Genomic DNA, 21,179 nt, shown 5'->3' with positions numbered 1-21,179 from the left:
AAGAGAGAAGCAATAATAAAACATGATATTCCATCAATGTCAAGAATAAAATATGATACAAGAAGCCTTGGTTATATTTAGGCAAGGTGAGAGGAAGGATTAGACAAGATGTTGACATGTGTCATAACCCTCTGTAATAAGGAAACAAAGATGTTGAGTTTGGTAACTATAAGTACTTGTCACGTGATAAGATAAGATCATGTACAATCTATGTTATGTTATGGTTTAAATTAGTATAAAATTAGGTAGTAATTAAATGATTTAGAAAAATTTCTACTAAAGTGACTTTTGAAATATTCAAAAAATGTTAACATTTTAGGGGAAGAACATCAGATGCTATGTTATATTTTTGTGACAAAAAGAGGATCACTTTGTGTTCTCCCTTATTTGAACATCTGTATTTGCACCAAATATTTAAAATAGTAGTTTAGAAAGTAGATTCAAAGCCCCTACAACTCTTGTTCTTGTTGAAAATTTAAAAGATTTATGCAACTATCTTTGATTCTCATCTAAGATAATTTTTTATTGATACTAGAAAAAAGTGGCTACTTAAGACCCCCTTTGGTCCCTCAATTTCATGCACATGCACTAAAATAAATTCCTCTTGCATCTAGTTTTAAGGTCAAGATGCAATATTAACTTTTGAATCCTAGTATTTGAATAAATATTTTTGAGCATAATAACGAAGTCTAGGATTACTAAATTAGGAAAATATTCAATTTGATGTACATCATCTTCATAAATTTAATGTATTCTCTTCATTAATTTAAATATGTCTTAAAGTATATTTTGGTTGTAATCCAAGAATAACATTGATCTATATGTCAAGCCATGTATCCGTCATTATGTTTCTCATGTGTTATCAGTAACATACCTCATGGTTAGCTTGTAAACTTCAATTGCCGACTAATTGAACTCCATTAAACCTATTGTGATAAAAGATATTATTATCTTATGTTTGAGTATATATAGACTTGTTGGAGTGGTTAGTATATCATTTAATTATATTTTACATCTCCCAACATACGAGGCTTGAAACTCAAAATTTTTGTAATCTTGATCATATTATTTAGCATTCCATTATGTTAAGTCATGAAACTTCAACCTGTGTTGAAAAAATTATATTGTGACTTGATGAAATTTTTTTGACCCCTAATGAATACGCTCTTTTTTAAAATTATTTATTCAAATGGAAAATTTAGATTTCATTCATACCCAAAAGTGGTAAATACCTATTTTATATTTTTATTTTCAAAAGTAAATATTTGATTGTCGAAGTGGATGATGTTTAATAAGAATCCAATAATTAAGGCTATATTTATTCTATTATGTTTCCATAAGGTTTTTAAGATAAAGTTTGGAGTTTTAGACCCAAATTATCCAACATCTATTCATTATACAAGTTTTAAGCCTAGGCATTCCTATAATTATGTGTAACGTGTAGAGGGTGTCATGCCTAGGTATTATATCTAATATTTTTAGCTAATTGTATATAACAAACTATATTTTATGTTTGATATATTTCTAAACTTGGTTTACCCATTACACTTTTGTTTAACAATAATGTCAAGTCTACCTATAAATTATTTGACATTTGTCTACATATTTGTCTATCTATTGTTGTTGATGGATTCACTATTCCATGTACCAAAATAGAATGAACATTCAAAATAGTCATGAGAGATCACATAATATGTGATGATTTATGTTGTGGGTTGGGGAAAATGTACATGTTTTTGGGTGTACAATGACCTTGCATTTGCTTGGTGAATTTTCATAGAACTAGCAATCCATGGATCTTAAGTTCAAATATAAAGGAAAAATGATGGCACTTATATGGATTTATAATAAAATATTATTAGTGGTCACAACTAAAATAACAAATAGAACTTGTCATAAAGAAAAAGTTGCTTGGAAGCAAGTTGTATGCTATTGCCTACAAATCCATCCATAAGCTAGTAATGTATTATCATATAAATATTTAATAAATCTTTATAACAATCATGTCATATTTATCCCACCCCCACCACTGGTTTGTTGAAATTAATTTTTGACAGCTCTTCTAAAGGTAACCGAGGTTGTGCAGGTGGGGGTGGGGTCATATGTGACCCTAGGGGTAACTTGGTCCTAGACTTTGTGGCTAACCTAGGGATGAAAACCTCAAGTATTGCGGAGGTTAAAGCTATTTATTATGACTTAGTTATTGAAAGAGATAGAGGCTACAGATGAATCACTGTTGAAGGTGATTCAAAAAACACTATTTTAATGCTCAAAAGGGAAGCCACACCTGATTGGAAATATGAACACATCATCGTCATGTGTTGGACCTCACCCTCAAAATTGGCCACATTAGACTCAGTCATATGAGAAGAGAAGGAAATAATGTTTAGGCCAGCTTTTCTGGGCCTATTTTTCAATCATTGTAAAATATGGATGAATCTTCACAATATCCCAGATGTGGTTTGTGTTGCTATCCTTTCTAACATAAGGCCTCATGATGGAGTATAATATATAGAATGCCTTTTTATTTCTTGCCATTGCCGCCCTTTTTGCCAATCATTTAATTTTTAGGTGCCATATATTTAATTCTAATTTTAGTTGCACTTTCCCCAATCCTAACCCATGCAGTTTGTCTCACACTATTAGTATTCAAATTCCCCCTCTAGTTTAGCTATGGGAGGTGACCACATTCAAGCTGAGCCAGATAGTTGTGATCATTTCAAAAATGATGCTAAGATATGGTCGAAAGTGGCTAAGGGTAATCTTGCAAGCTATCTAGAAGGAATTCAAGGATTTGATTTAGACCTCTTCGAAAAATTTGCCAAGTTATGGGAGAAGGGTGAGGTAAAAATTGGGGGGAGTGGCCTTTACTGTCTCTCCAAATACTATTGTTGCTATTATTGGGTTATCTTTAGAAGGAGTGAATTTTCCTAAAAAGATGAAGGGGTCTTACAAAGATGAGTTCAAGAGATTCTTCAAGCAAGGAGAAGCCTGGGTCTCGAGACTGTAGAGTGGGTATTGTATATGGTGAAAATGGATACAACAATATCGATATTGAAAGGCTAAATGAATTCAACCACAAAACCCTAGCCTAACAACAACAAAGATCCACCATAACATATGAAGATTACCTAAGACAATGAAAATCAAATGAAATCACAAAGCTTATACCATCACATGTCCAATAGGGTTTGAATCTCCATTCTTCCTATCTCCATTGATCTTGCTTGATATATTTGCTCTCGGATTTTATGTGCACAAGAGCTCAACAAAGAACGGAATGTGGTTGCAAGTAGGATCGCCTATGTTCAAAAGCGTAGTGTAGTCAAGTAGTCAACGGGGGGTTGAATGCATAGTTGAGTAGAATGATTGATTAGGGTTGATAATGAAGGAAGTATCCTCTTATATAGAAGACACAATATGAAATGGAGGGATAAGATTGAGAGGTGTAAAAGGAGGTCGGCTATGATTAGAGGGTAGGTAAAAGAAATAATAAAATAATGAAAGGGGTAGGTAGTGTAGGAATTAAGAGATGAATGACATGTGTCATGGGTAGAAAAGGTTAATGAATTAATTAATTAAATAAAGATTTATTTAATTAATAGAAGAAGTGGGATCAATTAAATAAATAAGATATTTATTTAATTTAGGAAAAGGATAATTTAAATAAATAAATGTATTTATTTAAATGAGAAATAAGGTTAGAAGAGGATAAATGAATTAATTAAATAAATAAAGATTTATTTAATTAATAGAAGAATGAGGCTTAGATAATTAAATAAATAAAATATTTATTTAATTAGATTGGACAATTTTGGGTGTCTACATTTTGCCCCTCTTTGAGACAATGCGGCCTGTCGCGTTGTTTCAAAGAAGATAAGATGAACTGATACAGAGTTGCCCCAAGATGGGAATGATATGCCCCCTCGAGAGATTGGATGAAAAAATGTCTGAAAAGATCACAGACAATCTCTCAATAAGAAAGAATGGCTAGAATGGACTAACCAGATAAAGTGAGAAAGTCACGAGATAATGAAGACTGACACAGGAGACTAGGGCTAGGGTAGTCTATAAGATAGACCATGAGGGGAAAACATCCTCATTGTCATCCACACATCCAAGAGATCAGAGTGCAGAGCGGGATAGAGCAGCAGCAGTCAGCAGCGATGGCAATGGCTCACAGATTCAATTGCATTCACCAATTTCAGAGGCCAGCAGAGGCAGGAGAGTCGGTAAGTACCACAAAACCTCCTTGTACTTTGATGCATTAAATGTTGTCAGTAATGCATGTTAGGTAGGGTAATATGTCTTCAAGGCTGAATAGGTAGTTCTGTGATGAACATACGCTATCGATTAGATAAGATGCTAAGAGGATACACTCAAGCAGGTCCTCTAAGGAAGACTAGGATAGATCGAGGAACTTTGTGATGAACAGTGAGTACCAAGACATAGTACTTTGTGATGAACAAGGAGTACTAAAAAAAAAGAGCAGCACTTTGTGATGAACAGTGAGTGTAAATGTGAGCAGCACTTTGTGATGAACAGGGAGTGCAAAAACACGTAGTACTTTGTGATGAACAGGGAGTACCACTAGGATAGAAGCAAAACTTTGTGATGAATAGTGAGTGTCACTAGGATTGAGATGATTGATTTGTCTTACTGCAGGAGTATTTGCCTATGTTGGAGTCACGGGAGAGATTCCCATCGACTCAGAGGTTGCGACCTGAGTTAACAGCCGAGGACCGAGCTATGATTGAGGCTATGGGATTGAGACATATTCTGTATGTGCCTAAGTTTCGGGCGAACATGGGATTGTTGATTGCACTGGTGGAGAGGTGGCATTCTGAGACATGCACATTCCATTTGCCGATGGGGGAGATGACAGTCACCCTGGAGGATGTATATAGGATTTTGCAGATACCGATCAATGGGGAGCTGATTCCGTACGATCAAGATGGAGACAGGGATGCCCTTAGACAAGTGTTGTAGGAACCGGGACTAGAGATGAGGGTGGGACACGTGGCATGGGATACCATGACATGGACATGATTAGCACTACCAATAGTGTTGGCAGGAGTTATCAGTGGGTTCCTCTGTCTAGATAGGGCTGCACGAGGGGTGGCTGCAGAGGACACAGGGGCCAGGAGAGATGATCTTGGGGCGGGTCCTTCTAGGGCTCAGAATCCGTCGAGGCCAGCCGGCTCTGAGGGAAAGAGTTCATCATAGCCGTAGAGGGCTCCCTATGTATCAATATTGTACCATTTTTGTATGATGATGTAGACACCTGCAGGTGATTGTAGCCATATGATTTTGACATCATTGTATCATGACACTTTATATATATATATGAGATGATTCATCTTTGCGGCAGCTATATGCATGTGTACCTATGTGATGAGATGTTCTTATGTGATGCTTATGATATGGATGCAAATATGTATATGATGAAATACAATATTTTTTTTCTTTTATGTTTTTATATGTTATGCTAATGCAAATGTGAATGTATGAAATGCAGATGGATATGACAATGCAAATAACTATTTACATGATGAGAATATAAAATGTTCTAACATGTGTTGTGTGCAGGATGTGATGCAATTGTGATATCTATATGTATGTATGGAATGCTAACATGTGATAATGTAGGTGAAACTACATGAAATGCAAATGTTTTTGGCGTGTCATTATACTCAGTCATGTGATAGCAGGCTACGCGGACTCGAGAAGGACAATGGAAGTCAATCAAGAAAGGGGGATGAAAGACAAGATATGAAAGTGAAAGAACTTCTTGTGCGTTATCATCATTGAGCTTTATTATGGCAAGTAGGCTATGACAATCGAGGCATATGTTCGACCCAGAAAGTCATTGTACCTGTTTGCATGGAGATAAGACAGTCACAAACAAGGAATGCCCCAGTTCATACTAGACTCACAATGTCCTCATATCCTTGGACAAGTCATAGCATTACTAAGAGACAATCCACAGACAGCAAATACAAATAGGTGATGATACCCCATCCTCGCCTTTTTAGTCAAAGACATCCTGGAGATAGAATCTCTAGTCAGAGACATCCTGAAAAAACTAAAAGACATGTCACCAAAAGATAAAATCAAAAGAAAACCAAGACTCGACACCAACATCCACTATAGCCCTCAAGTTTAGTGTCTCTTGTCACTTTTATAAGTCTTATTTGATTGTGGTCACAATGTTTACTTTCTCAAAATGGATAGATAGCACTGAACCATAATGTTGTCTGAGTCTGTTGAAAGATTTGATTTGTTGAAGCCCATTGTTGCTGCTGTATCTCATCTGAAACTGATTGAATCCATGAAATTGATACTTTATTATGGAGAAGATGAAACTTTATTGCGGATCTGTGATGCAAATGTTGCTTTATTGCGGATTGTGCGCGGATAGACTGAAGGAAGCTGGAAGAAACTGTACTCCTCGAAACATGTGATGTTCTCAGTTCCACACCCATCACTAGACGTAGGATTTTCCTTAGTCACAGATAGGATCTGATTTATTATGGATGGAAAGGGAGGTGAAAAGGGAGGTTTATTATGAATGGCTAACCAATCTTGGGTAGATCAATAATAAGCCATGATGGGAATGGGTAAGTTTATTATGGATGAATTGGTTGTGAGTGTGTGCAAAGTGAAAGGATGAAAGTGAATCCTGAAGGAGGAAGGAGCAATGTCTCTACGCATGGCGCTGGTGACCCAGTTTTCACCATGGTACTTACCCAGGGCACCACCGAAGTGGTTTTCACCGTTGGACGAAGTTATTTCTCTTTACTTTTTTCAATTTTTCAATGTTTTTTGTGTCACAAGGTGCTTGTTTGCTAGGTTTTCACCAAGTAATGATTTTTTTTGTTTTATAATTTTTTTTTTTGTATTTTTGAATTTTTTGATTTTTTTTTTTGTATTTTTGAAATTTTTGATTTTTTTGTCTTTTTGAAAATTTTTGATTTTTTTGTATTTTTTGAATTAGGATATTCCAAAGAGCTATGTGTAGAACCTATGAAGGTGCATGTTGTTGATAGGATCCTCCAAAGGTTCACCTTCTATAGTTGAGAGCTAATATGCCCCAGATCCATATGCTGTTGTAATGATGTGAGGACCAAGCCAGTTTGGTTCAAACTTGCCCCTCTTCTCTCTGTCTTGCTGGTTCTTAGGATTTTCTCTGAGAACCAAATAACCTACCTCAAATGTGCAAGGCTTGACTTTGTGATTGTAGCTGCATTGTTCCTTGACTGAATGATGTGTAGCTTGAGTGTCTATCTTCCTTGATGAAGGAATTGTGATAGAATTACTAGTGTGTGGAATACACAGGCCCATATGCGTGTCACCTGAAGAAGTTTGGGCATCCCTGATAACAAAGTCCTTTGAGGAAGCTCCATTAAAGGTCCATGATGTATCACCAGAAGGAAAAGGATGTGTGGAGCAAGTAGATGAGTTATGAAGGCTTATGATTGCGAAAAGAAGTGAAAGTAGGATAGCATGATGGAGACTTAGGATCAACAAGTATGCTTTTTGACTTGAAATTTTAGAACTTTTGCCCCCAGTTATTTTGATATTAGGGGAGATCAACTCTTGTTCTTTCTCGTTCATAGGATTTTTATCCTTGACTTTCATTTTTGCAGAGTCCAATAGCTTTTGATTTTGATTTGGACTAAAGGACTTTTCTTTATTTTTGACTTTTATATTTTTCTTTTCAAAGCTTGATTCTTGATCCCCAATGACTAAGGGATTTTGTGATTCTTGTTGATCCAAGTCTGGAAGTGGAGTGGAAATGGAATGAGTGGATGATATGGTAAAGCTATGTGAGTTCTCAAGAGGGCTGGCGATACGCTCAATAGATTCTTTGTTGGAACCATTCTTAGGACTATTGATATCAAGAGTTGCTTGCACCATTAGAGGAGATTTGCATTCAGACTTAGTAGCCACAACACTAGGTGGTTCACACCCAATTCCTTGCAAATTGTTTGTAGGTTGTTCTTGTTGACCGAATACCTTAGCAGATAGTGGGATTTGATCAACATGGAAGATATACTCACCACATCCCAGGTCTTTAAACTTGAAATTTTCTTTGTGCTCTGCTTGTTTTGATGTAGAAGCTTTCAAGGATTCTGGATCCACATATGCTGAAGATGGAATAGCCTCTCGATTGACTGGTATTGTTATTTCTGATAGAGGTCGCAGATTGTTGCAATATATGAATGGATTTGGATCCGCTTTGACAGCCACTTCAACTCCATTGTGTGGAAACTTGATACATCGATGATATGTAGATGGTACTGCGCTCATCTCATGAATCCATGGACGTCCTAGCAATATGTTGTATTTGAGATCAAGGTCTAGGACTTGACAAACCACATCCTTTGTAACTAGCCCAACTCTAAGAGGTAAGGTTACTGTGCCTTTGGATGAACGCTCTTCATCATCATATGCTTTGATAGTAATTTTGTTTGTAGAATTCACAGCTTTGTTGGAATATCCCAATTGTTTAATAGTGCTCAATGTACAAATGTTTAGACCTGCTCCTCCATCTATCAAGACTCGTTTGATTCTATGTTTGTGTATGAAGGCTTCGATGTGTAGTGGTGCATTATGTGGCTGACTTATGGAGGTGTCATCGGCTTCTGTGAATGTAAGAGAGTGTGGAATGGAAAGGTATCCCACCATGGCTTGAAACTGGTCCACATTCAGATCAGTAGGAATGACAGTTTCTCTCAAGATTTTGTCAAGAATGGATTTATGTGCGGGGGATATGCATAGGTGCTCAAGAATGGAGATGAGCACGGGTGTCTTCCCTAATTGTTCTACAAGGTCATACTCAGGTTTGGTTGATGAGGAAGCGATGTTTTTAGCTGGAGCACCTTGCAAAGTGAATTTACCTCGACGGGTTGTGACATTACATTCAGAGGTAGGTTCGGAAGAAGATCCAACACCTTTTAAGACAATCTTGGGTCTCTGGGTAGAATTCTCAGGGTTTTTGTCCTTGATGATAATGGTAGAGACATAATTGTCCATCAAGATGTGATTGATAGTTGAATCATAGTTGTAGGATGCTCTGGTATAGTTGGTTTGATCATCTATGACTTTAGCTTTTCCTTTGTCATGTTTTGGGAATGGTTCTTTAAACATCTCATGTTCTTGATTGGATGAGTGCCCTTCAATCTCAATGTCACCCATATCAATGAGATCTTGTATGATGTTCTTCAGTCGATGGCAATTTCCTATCTTATGACCCTTGCTCTTATGAAATTCACAATATTCATCATCATTCCACCAATTTGGTTTAACCTTTGGTTCATATGGAGGAAAATCTAGAATTGTGATTACTTTGTTTGCCACTAGCTTCTTGAAAACTGACTCAAGTGGTTCTCCCAATGGAGTATACTTCCTTCATGATTTAGAAGTTGTTTGAGTATTCACCTGATTGTTTGTAGAGCTTGATCTAGAAAAAATGATTTTAGGTCATATTGTATTGGCATCAACAACACCATCATTGACTATGTTCTTGTTTTTGTTCCAAAATCTTGGCTTATCTTTTCCTTTAAAGTCATCTTTGTTTTCCTTAAATATCTTAATGACTCCTTGTTCAATTAGGACCTTCTCTATTGCTAAGCCTTTTTCAATGACGTCCTTGAAGGTGGACAAACAAGCTTTCCTTAGATCATAGCCAATGTCTTTGTTAACATTCTGGGTGAACATTTCTACCATTTGTTTTTGTGGAATTTCACAAGAGCATCTGCTAGCTAGATTCCTCCATCTTTGTAAAAATGATGAAAAAGACTCTCCATCTTTTTGCTTGGTGTTGCACAAAGTAGTGACTGATATGTCTGTCTCTATGTTGTAGGAGAAATGTTGGATAAATGCCTTTGCTAAGTCACCCCATGACTTAATACCAGGTGGGAGTTGGGAGAACCATTCCATAGCTTGATCACCTAGGCTTTGTGGGAATAATCTCATCAAATATGTCTCTTCTGAAGCTACCTCAATGCAAGCTGTGAAAAACTATCTTATGTGTGCCTTAGGATCCCCTTTTCCTCTATGCTTATCAAATTTAGGCATCCCAAAGTGTGTAGGAAAAGGAGGCATTGGAATGCTCTTGTCAAATGGATAAGGACATATGTCTCTCATTGTGTATGTTGGCTTCAGTGTATTTATGTCCTCCATTTTCTTTTGTAAGTCCCTTATTTGTTGCTTCAAATTGCTCTTAGGTGGAGATCAACTTCTTGGACCATACCCCATGCTTGAGGCACCAATTGGAGGAGAAGCATGTTGCATATATGGATGATATTGATCATACACATGTTCATATGGAGGAGGTATATAGTGATGTTGCATATATGGACCACTTGGTATAGATTCATGTTGAGGAATAGAATATCTATTTTGTCCATGTATACCATACTCTACATGCATGTCATGTTCTAATGTGTTGCCCCCAAATTTGACACGGGGTTTCCTTGCGTCCAAATTTTGAGCATGCCTATGGATATCCAATTGCTTTGGTGGTAGGTCTTTAGCATTGATATGCGATTGAGCATATTTCTCTGTATAAGACTTCCATAATGGTCTGCGAAGGTGAGTATCATATGCTTGACCATGTGTATGTGGGGCCTCTAGTTTTTGAAACAAAGATGATGGTGATTCAGGCACAAGATGTGGTCTTCTATTGCCTCCACTATTAGGCCTCCTTTGATCCATGTTAGAGTAAGGTTGTTGCAAAGGTCGATTTTCCATTATTTGAGACATGTCAAAATCATGAGGTATCTTGGTTCCACTTTGTGCCATCATTTGTAAGAAGTATTGTCTATCCCTCCTCATTATTTCCTCAACCAATAGATTGAAATGGGGATCTATAATGGATTCTTCCACATCTGCTGAATGTATTGAAAAGTTGTCCATATCATCATTGTGTGTATCATTGTTGTTTGTAGTGTCCATGTTCTCAACATTTGGAATGTTTCTATAGGCATCCATGTCAAGTAATGTAGTATGATCACAATTGAAAAAGACATCATTGTCATACTCATAAGAACTCATGTTTGCAGACTCTTGAGCCTCTTTAGTTTCTCTACTAGATTTTTGAAGACGGGTTTCAACCATGAACTAGGTATTGACCGAGATGTGTGAGACTAGATGAAAATGGAAAAGTATGGAAGACCAAGGGTTGGATGGAATGTAAATGAATCTTAAGTGTACTTGCAATGTCCAAAGTGTAAGACCAAGTATGTATGTAGTAGAGTAGGTGTGACTTCCAAAGAGAGGATAGTTTCTCTTGATGAGGTAAGTTGACCTTGACTCTAAGTAAGACCAAATGAGACCCAAAGGTGATAGACCTTGATGAGGGACCACTTAGCAAAATGTTGTTGTATGTAGTGTGTTGACAAAGTATGATGAGGACAAGCAAGTGACCTTTTGACTCAAGTTTAGACAAATGTAAATTTAATGCAAGATGTAAAGCAATGGTGGACTTTGTGAGACCCAAAGACAAGTTGAATGCTAGATGAAAACTTGGAGAAACAACCTAGGAAGCTCAAGAATTTTGAAACTGATTGCTCTTGTTTGCTGGACTGTAAAATTTTTCCAATTTGTGAAGTTGTTGGTTGTGACCAAATCTGAATGTTTGACTATTTTTCGTGACAAGAGGACACAATGTTGATGAGGACTCAATGTTTGCAAGTGTTTAGACTCAAAATGACTCCAAGAAAAGCGTGTTGTTTGATGTAAAAATGTTTTGCATACACTTGAAGACACAAAAGACACAATGTTTTGCTGTTTGGTCTTGAATGTTTTGAATGTTTAAAATAAGTCAAGCACAATTCTTATGGCTGGCCAAGACAATAGTTGTTGATCCCACATGAGGTTTTACCCCCGAGGCTACGCTATTCAGAGCGAATACTTAGATGCTTGACCTCACTGGCTCCACCCTCGGCACTCACTTCTCGGGTTAGCCAAGCATCAGTCCCCACGAAAAATCCCCGTGGTGAACTTTGTATCTCTACTAAGAACCGTATGTGTGTGGGCCGCTACCAGAGGTCTGACCTCCTGCCTCAACAACTAGAAGGATTTTGGCTTCTAAAACAAAAAGGTGCTAGTAAGGGCATCTTCTTGTGTGGCCATACATGCGGCACTTTCAGCTCTGTAAATACAAAAGGCTCTCAACCGATAGGGGTTACGCCCTACAACTGATCAAACAAATTTGATCAAACGGGTTTATGGGGAGACATAGTGTCGGTATGAACTAATCAGCACACGTTATCCATAGTTTTCACCATGAATACAGTTGTTTATAGTGGTTCAGAAGAGGTGGGTTTTCCTCACTACCACTTGGGTCATTCTCTTCTCACTAGTAGTCCTAATGACCACACGGGAAGATAGGCCCTCTAAAGATTAAACAAAGAGAGCCTATTGCTCAAGACACAAAAGACAATGATTCAATTTTAGTGCACCAATTGAAGTGTTTGCTAGTCTATGAAAATAAGGCACACAATAAAAATCCAAAAACCCTTGCCAAGGACCTACAACAAAGATTTATTAGTAGTTTGGATTGTTTGAAATAATCCCTGCAAGCACACAAGTTAGGTAAATTTTAGATCCAAAAGACTTTGTGAAATAGGGGCCTTCAACAATGCATTTTGTTGACCAATTCAAAGATCTGATTCATCATAAAAAAATAACACCTGTACAAATTTCTAGAGATTTCCAAAAATGTAAGAAAATCCAAAAAATTTGCTAATTTGCTTCAAAAATTAATTTTTTATGAAAAATCATAAAAAATTAATATAAAATGCAAAATTGATCCAAAAAATCTGAAATTTTTATTGGAGAGTCATGATGGTCTTCCAAACCTGCATAAAACAATTTCTACAACAAATCCAAGTATTTTGTGAGATATGAGTAAAATCATGCAAAACCCTAATTTTCAAAGATCTGATTTTTGAGGAATGATTTTGCATCAAAATTAAAATCACAAAGAACAAATCATGTGTATAATTCTAAGAGATTTCCAAAAGTATAAGAAAATCCAAAAAATTTGCAAATTTGCTCTCAAAATTAATTTTTTATGAAAAATCATAAAAAATTCATATAAATTGAACAGTTGATCCAAAAAATCTAAAATTTTTACGGAATCCTTCTGATACTTTTCGTGACCTTCACAAAAAATGTTATACCAAAATTCAAAGTTGTTTGTGAGATCCGATCAAAATAAGGAAAAACCCTAATTTTTAAAGATCCGATTTTTAGGGAGACATTTTGCATCAAAATTAAAATCACAAAGAACAAATTCTGTGTATAATTATGAGAGATTTCCAAAAATGTAAGAAAATTTGAAAAATTCTCTCATTTTCTCTCAAAATTATATTTTTATGAAAACTCATAAAAAATTCATAGAAAATGAAAATGTGCTCCAAAAATTTTGAATTGTGGATTGAGAGCTCCTGATACTTTCTTCAACATGCAAAAAATATTTGGTGGAAAATTTCCTAGGCTTTTGTGAGATATGATCAAATCTCTCCAAGATCTTGATTTTGTGTCCAAAACCCTAGCTGCACAAGGTTATTCTCCAAATTGTTTTACAAAACAGCAATATAGGGTTAGAAAAATCTGCAAAAAACACAGATCTAACAAAAATCTATGTCTCACGGGGCATGCCAAAATGTATATGGTGAAAATGGATAACAATAATAACGGTATTGAAAGGCTAAATGAATTCAACGACAAAACCCTAGCCTAACAACAACAAAGATCCACCATAACATATGAAGATTACCTAAGACAATGAAAATCAAATGATATCACAAAGATTATACCATCACATGTCCAATAGGGTTTGAATCTCCATTTTTCCTATCTCCATTGATCTTGCTTGATATATTTGCTCTCAGATTTTATGTGCACAAGAGCTCAACAAAGAATGGAATGTGATTGCAAGTAGGATCATCTATGTTCAAAAGCGTAGTGTAGTCAAGTAGTCAACGAGGGGTTGAATGCATAGTTGAGTAGAATAATTGATTAGGGTTGATAATGAAGGAAGTATCCTCTTATATAGAAGACACAATATGAAATGGAGGGATAAGATTGAGAGGTGTAAAAGGAGGTCGGCTATGATTAGAGGGTAGGTAAAAGAAATAATAAAATAATGAAAAGGGTAGGTAGTGTAGGAATTAAGAGATGAATGACATGTGTCATGGGTAGAAAAGGTTAATGAATTAATTAAATAAATAAAGATTTATTTAATTAATAGAAGAAGTGGGATCAATTAAATAAATAAGATATTTATTTAATTTAGGAAAAGGATAATTTAAATAAATAAATGTATTTATTTAAATGATAAATAAGGTTAGAAGAGGATAAATGAATTAATTAAATAAATAAAGATTTATTTAATTAATAGAAGAATTAGGCTTAGATAATTAAATAAATAAAATATTTATTTAATTAGATTGGACAATTTTGGGTGTCTATAGGTATAATAGAGAAGACCTTCTCGGGGTTTAGAAGGATGTTGTGCTAATGCTGATGAAGTACTTCATGTTGGATGACACATGCAAAATATTCCATACCTAGCTCTTTCCCATGCTGAATCATCTAAGTATGGTATCAAAATTTCCCTTTATGGGTTTGTTCATCTTTATCACAATCGGTTGCTAGAGATAAATCCAAGAATTCCCTCTCCCTCCACCAAGGATTAATCCTAAGGCACTAAATTTTTTACTTGGCTTTGACCTCATCTAGTAGGACCCCTTTGATTTTCCCTACCCCCCTGCTAGATTCTAAATTGGTTGTAGAGCTTTCTGGTGCCCCCATTTCAAAATTGGACCCCAATTTGACTTTTTCATCCAAGACTAAACTGGTCCCTACCTGGTTCATCCTTATTCGAGGAGCGAAACAGAAAAATACTCATTCCCCACTTTCTAAGGTTGTTGAGCTAGTGGATTTGGAAGAGGAGGTGGATTCAAAGGAGTCTAATTCCTCCTCAGCCTCAGAGTCAAACTGGTCTCCCACTGCTTCTAAGGAGGCTTTCCCCTTCCCTGCTCATGTTAGGATCCTCCTCACCTATCCATGGTGTTTTTGCCCCCAATTCTAACTACTTTAGATGTGAAAGTGTCTAAGTTGGTAAAGTAGGTTGAACATAAGGATGTGGTCATTCACTAGCTCCTCTCTTAATTTAGTGTGGCCAAAAAGAAGATAAATACGCTTGAAGTGGTGGTTTAGGCTGAGTTTTGGGGCAAGAAATGGGCAATGGAGTACAAGGATGAGAGGGGTTGGAAGGTTGTCAATGACATGACAGAGAAATTCGATAAGTGGGAGAAGGTTAAGGTGATGCTCAAATACCTTAATGAAAAAAATTCTTAAAGGGTTGAGAGGAATGCTATGACTGAGTTGAAGGAGAATCAAGAGATCTTAAAGAGAAAGGTCGAGGAAATGTTCGCTTTGAGCCAGGAGATGTCATTAAATAATTTGGCCTCAAGTTGCATGCCATACAAGAGGAGATAGAACAAAGAAAGGCTAAGAGGAAGAGACACATGGAGTCTCCTTTTGCACTAATGGACTCCCTCACCTCTGTTGTCAAGGCTACCCTAGATTTGGGCACATCAGCCTCTGCAAAAGATTCGAAAAAAAGATTTCTTTTTCTAATAAGGCGAAAGTGTTGTGTAATGAATGGCAGGATGATAATGCCCCCGTTCAATAAACCATTCCTTCATGTCTTTGGCAAGTGATTGGATTTTGTTTGTTTTTTGGCTCTATCTTTTGTGGTCTTGTACTAGTTGTTTGTTGGGTTCTATCATACTTTGGTGTTTTGTGTTTTCTGGTTGGGTGTGCACTCCTCATGCGCCTGAGGTAGTTAATTTTAGCGATTATGTAAAGGTTCAAACCTATCCCGCTCTAATTAATTAGAACAATCATGTTATATTTAATGATTTTCCTCCAACATTATGATTTGAAAGAGTGCTCAAACACATCATGAAGTTGGATTTGAGGTCTAAGATGGTGATGCGTACTTGTTAGTTATATCCAAGAATGTAAAACGAAATAGATCGAGAAGATCGTAAAGGAGCTCTTGAAAATGAGTAAGATTTTCTTTATAAAATTAAGTTGGTATTTTTTCAAATTTTGTATGTTCTCAAATTGCACTATTAATTACAAATTATAGTGCATGAAGTGTTTATATATTTTCTCATATATATAACACACACATACACACATGTACATACATATTTATGTTTTTATATAGACACTACCCCGTCACCCCTCCCTCTCATTCTCTCCCTCTTTGTGTGTACATGTAAATATATCATTTTCATATTTCATTAAATTTTTATATTTTCTTTACATGTTTTACATATTTATTAAAAAATCAACAATATTTTATGTATCCACACATTCATATATATATTTTTTATACTTTTTCTTCACTTATTATTTTCTTAAAATTAACTAAATAATATATACATTTCTTATATTTATATTCATATATCTATAACATTTATTTGAAAATCCACAATTTTTTTTTTAATTTCTACAAATTTTCTTACATTCTAACTCTAAAATTCATTAAATTTTATTATTATTATTTTAAAAACTCTATGACATTTCTTTAAAAGCTAGTTTATCTTTGTAGTATCTTTCTAAGACTCTCGTGACATTTCAACTTCATATGATAGAGAAATATGAAAAATCTTTACTTTTCTTTAAAATATAATTTCTTGTTGGGACATTTCAACTAAACATTTTATGAAATTTCTGTGTCTTTTCTCACATCTTATTTCTTTGAAAATTCGTCATTAGTATATTCAACTTGAATGTAATTTCCTCGGTATAAGCACATTTAGTCGACAACTCTAATAATTACACACGTCTTTGAAAATTCAAGTCAATAAGAATGTAAATTTCCGCGTTTGCTTCGTGAAACACCTGTTTGAAAATCCCTACAATGTCCATGTCTCCGCGTGGGCAGATTGCGATATCTTATCTCTTGTGGACAATGTCTACACATGTAATTTTCTCTTCATATCGTTTGCGCGACCAGGAACTTACATTGGGAAGGAAGTCTTATCCTGCAAAGTAATTTAAAGGAACCCTCCCTATCTTCAGAACAACCAACTCATTTTCCTGCATCTTTGTTCATCCCCTGCTTGTGAGTTTCTCACAATGAGCAGCATCATGCCCATCGCCACGCTCGCAACATTGCTCTTCTTTTTCCTATCTACTACTGCAAGTGATGAAAATACAAGAAAGCCATATATCGTTCATATGATGAAATCCATGAAACCCGAGCATTTCAGTTTGCATGAGCACTGGTATCATTCAATTCTCACTGAGGCAACTTCTGCTGCCTCCACTACAGATCCGAGTGTCTTTTTATATAACTATGATGTACTCCTCCATGGCTTTGCGGCCAGGCTGAACAGTGCGGAGGCTGCAGCTTTGGAGAGCGTGGATGGTTGTCTCGCTGTGATTCCATCATCTCTCAAGAAGCTTCATACCACTCATTCACCTCAGTTTCTGGGCCTCACCGATGGCGGAGGACTGTGGTCGCAGCATTTGAATCGTGGAGAAGATGTGATAGTGGGCGTGGTGGACACGGGAATATGGCCTGAGAGTGAAAGCTTCCATGACAAGGGTCTGGGGCCTGTTCCCTCCAGATGGAAGGGCGAATGTGAAAATGGAGAGCAATTCGATTCCTCCATGTGCAATAGAAAACTCATCGGAGCTCGATTTAATTTTTCTGTGGGCTACAAATCGCATGTAGGCGAGGATTTCATATCAGCAAGAGACAACAACGGCCACGGCACACATACTGCTTCTACAGCTGTGGGATCTTCTGTAAAGGGAGCGAGCTTCAATGGCTTTGGTAATGGAACGGCCATGGGGATGGCACCTGCGGCTAGACTTGCAGTGTATAAAGCCTGCTGGGGGGGACCGGAACCCAACTGCGATGACAGCGACGTAGCCGCTGCTATGGAAAAAGCCATCCTAGACGGCGTCGACATTCTTTCTTTGTCACTTGGCAGTGAGATTGAGAATCCATTCTACATGGATCATCAAGCGCTGGCAGCATTCGGTGCCATAGAGAAGGGTGTATTTGTTTCCGCCTCTGCTGGTAACGAAGGGCCTTTCTCAGATTCTCTTTCAAACAGTGCACCGTGGATGACTGCCGTGGGTGCCAGCAGTATGGACAGAGAGTTTCTCTCTCTTGTGAAGGTGGGCAATGGTGAGGCATTCAAAGGGTCGTCGCTTTACAGAGGACCTGGGATTCAAAATCTGCCTCTGGTCTACGATTATTGCAGCAACCTTGGTGTCGACCCACACCTCTTCAAAGGTAAAGTTGTGATGTGCCATTACCATGCTAATTCGACGGAAACGGCAAGGCTTCTGAAGGATGCGGGAGCAGCAGGAATGATATTTGTTAATCCTGAATTGCTGGGTGCTATGGATGAGCCTATCGAGCAGCCGTATTTACCGGCTACCACCGTGAGTTTTTCGACTGGCGAAAAGATAAAAACCTACGTTAACAGCACGGCGGTGCCTACGGCCACCATCAATCCCACGGGGTTGACAGTGGTGGGTAAAGCAATCGCTCCCATTGTGGGCAGTTTTTCTTCCCGGGGTCCTAGCGCTTTCTATCCGGACGTACTTAAGCCGGATCTGGTTGCGCCAGGTGTCAACATATTGGCTGCGTGGAAGGAGGGCGGCTTCCAGATAGATTCTGGGACGTCAATGGCGTGTCCCCACGTCAGCGGCATCGCAGCGATCATACGAACCTCCCATCCGACGTGGAGTCCTGCGGTAATCAGATCGGCTCTGATGACTACGGCCTCCACGCTGGACAACAGAAAGCAGCCCATCAGAGATGCGCGAACCTTGCGAGCCGCGGACCCGTTTGCAATGGGTGCAGGTCACGTAAATCCAACGGCAGCGCTGGAGCCGGGTCTGGTGTACGATTTGGGGCCTCAAGACTACATCAACTATCTGTGTGGTGGCTTCTACAACTACACCAAAAAGCAAATTGCTCTCCTGAGCCACAAGTGGCCTGCCTGCCCCAAGTCGGAATCAGGTGCAGATCTTAACTATCCATCTTTCTCTGTCATATTAAAGTATGGACAGCGTGTTCAGGTAAAGAGGAGGACGGTGACCAACGTGGGCGGTGACAATGCCGTATACAAAGTGCGGGTGAAGAGCAGTCCAAACGTAAAAGTAAATGTGGAGCCAGAGACATTGGTGTTCAAGAAACGAAGCGACCAGGCAAGCTTTAATGTGACATTCGAAAGTCAAGTGGAAGGGAGTGAGGAATTAGAGGTCGGAGAGATAATGTGGAAATGCATCCAAGGCGGAACTCACATCGTTCGTAGCCCGATTACTGTTCTCTGGATTCCGGTTTGAAGTGGAGGAGTTCTATAAATATGTAATAGCTACAGTACTAATGTACTGGTAACGTATAAATAAGGCCCAATTGATATGATGAAGCTACTGATCAGATTAAAAATAGTGCATGCACTTATGTAGATACAAAATGTGGGGTATTCGCTGTATGCTGTTGAACCGTTCTTGTTCTGCAAGGGACATTCTTTACAATGCTCCTCTTCTTAAACAAATGAGACGGGATTAAATATTATGATAACTAGAATTATATATGAACGCATTGTATTGAGGACTCTTTTTCTTAACTACCTACTTAAGAAGATTATTGTTTGTGTTTTTATCATTTATGGAAATTATTTATTGAAATTGATTTTTTAATAAATAATTACATCTGTATGAAAATTTTATTTATAAATATAACGTAGTAGGAATATTTTATTAATCTTATTTATTTAAATTTATTTTTGTTTTGATGGAAATATTTATGTCATGTTTTTTCGTTTTTATTTATCTTTATCATACTTGTTTTCATATATTAATTATCTATTTATTTATCTTTATCATACTAGCCAATATTTAGTATGGTTGTGGTTTATTCTCCAATAAACCTATTAGCCTATTGAGTTAGTAATTGTATTATTGGTGTCTTTAAATGCCACAAACAATAAATGTAGATCTTTAGAAAGTGAAGGAGAGTAAATTTTTAAGTGCACATATTCTCAACTCCTTCTCACAATATAGATCAATTTTATGTGTTAGATTAGGCTCACTATAAATGAGATCAATCTTGCAAAAGGATTGGCATCCATCCATATACTTTTTATATTAGCTTAGATTCCGAGACATACATTGGATTAAGAGATATATTGTTTTTTGGTGGAGGGAAGATGATTTAGATCAATACCAACATTTATCTATCACTAGCCCTAAAACTAGGCACACCTATCATTTTATGTAAAGTATCCTGTAGAAAAAATTAAAATAGATAACATAGCCCAAAATAATAATTGAATTGAAGTAAATATCATTTAAAAAAAATTAACCTATATTATTTTAACTTAGCACAATTCATTCTTTTATAGAATAAAATTATTTAATTACTCAATAAATATTTCATCAGATTTATATTGATTACATAACCATTATTTCTTCATGTGTACCTTTTACTCCACTAATTTAATTCTTATAATTTCTTACCTCTTGATACATTACTCTCATGACTATATTCTTTTTGACAAATAGTGCTTGTGATGTACTTAAGCACAATGATACTTTACCTTTAAATATTTTTCTATCACATGATTATTGCATGCATCCAAAACATATAGGAATATTTTGATGCAATATTTAGTTGTTCCTGCCCATGGGAAACTATAGCAGAGGCTCTGTGTTTATCTAGTGATTAAACATTTCCCTTGCAGCCAATCACAAGCTAGTTTCAACTATTGCTAATATATATTGTGAAGATTTGAGACTCAAAAATGCGAGTTTCTATACGAGAGAATGCACAAGATAAAATGTCTTTGTCAGTAATTGCAGGCATTATTAATATGTCTAACATGTAAGAACAATAGATTAAAGTGGTGTTTTATTCAAGTGTAGAGTATGCCCATTTGGCTTGAGATGAACAGTTGGCCATTGAAATTTTTGCATGCAAAGTGAGAGGTGGCAACGCTCTATAGATGGAAAAAATGCCTTTATCATCTAATATTTTTCAAGCTTGTCTTCATATCTTGCGATTAAGTTTAGCAACCATGAAAACTCTTTCTATTTCTTCAGCTACAGTAGAACCA

At 36.7% G+C, this 21,179-nt stretch overlaps 1 protein-coding gene across 1 annotated transcript; it reads left to right on the top strand.

Annotated features, from left to right (window-relative positions):
* The first annotated feature begins 17,040 nt into the window (after positions 1-17,040).
* Positions 17,041-19,693, top strand: LOC131037977 (subtilisin-like protease SBT1.7). Its single transcript, XM_057970245.2, has one exon. The coding sequence runs from the start codon at positions 17,176-17,178 to the stop codon at positions 19,405-19,407; it is 2,232 nt and encodes a 743-aa protein (XP_057826228.2). The 5' UTR covers positions 17,041-17,175; the 3' UTR covers positions 19,408-19,693.
* The last annotated feature ends 1,486 nt before the right edge of the window (positions 19,694-21,179 follow it).

Source organism: Cryptomeria japonica, chromosome 7 (genome assembly GCF_030272615.1).
Source record: "Cryptomeria japonica chromosome 7, Sugi_1.0, whole genome shotgun sequence".
NCBI classification, from domain to species: Eukaryota; Viridiplantae; Streptophyta; class Pinopsida; order Cupressales; family Cupressaceae; genus Cryptomeria; species Cryptomeria japonica.
Note: the sequence above shows the minus strand (reverse complement) of the source record. Positions and strands in the feature narration are given on the sequence as shown.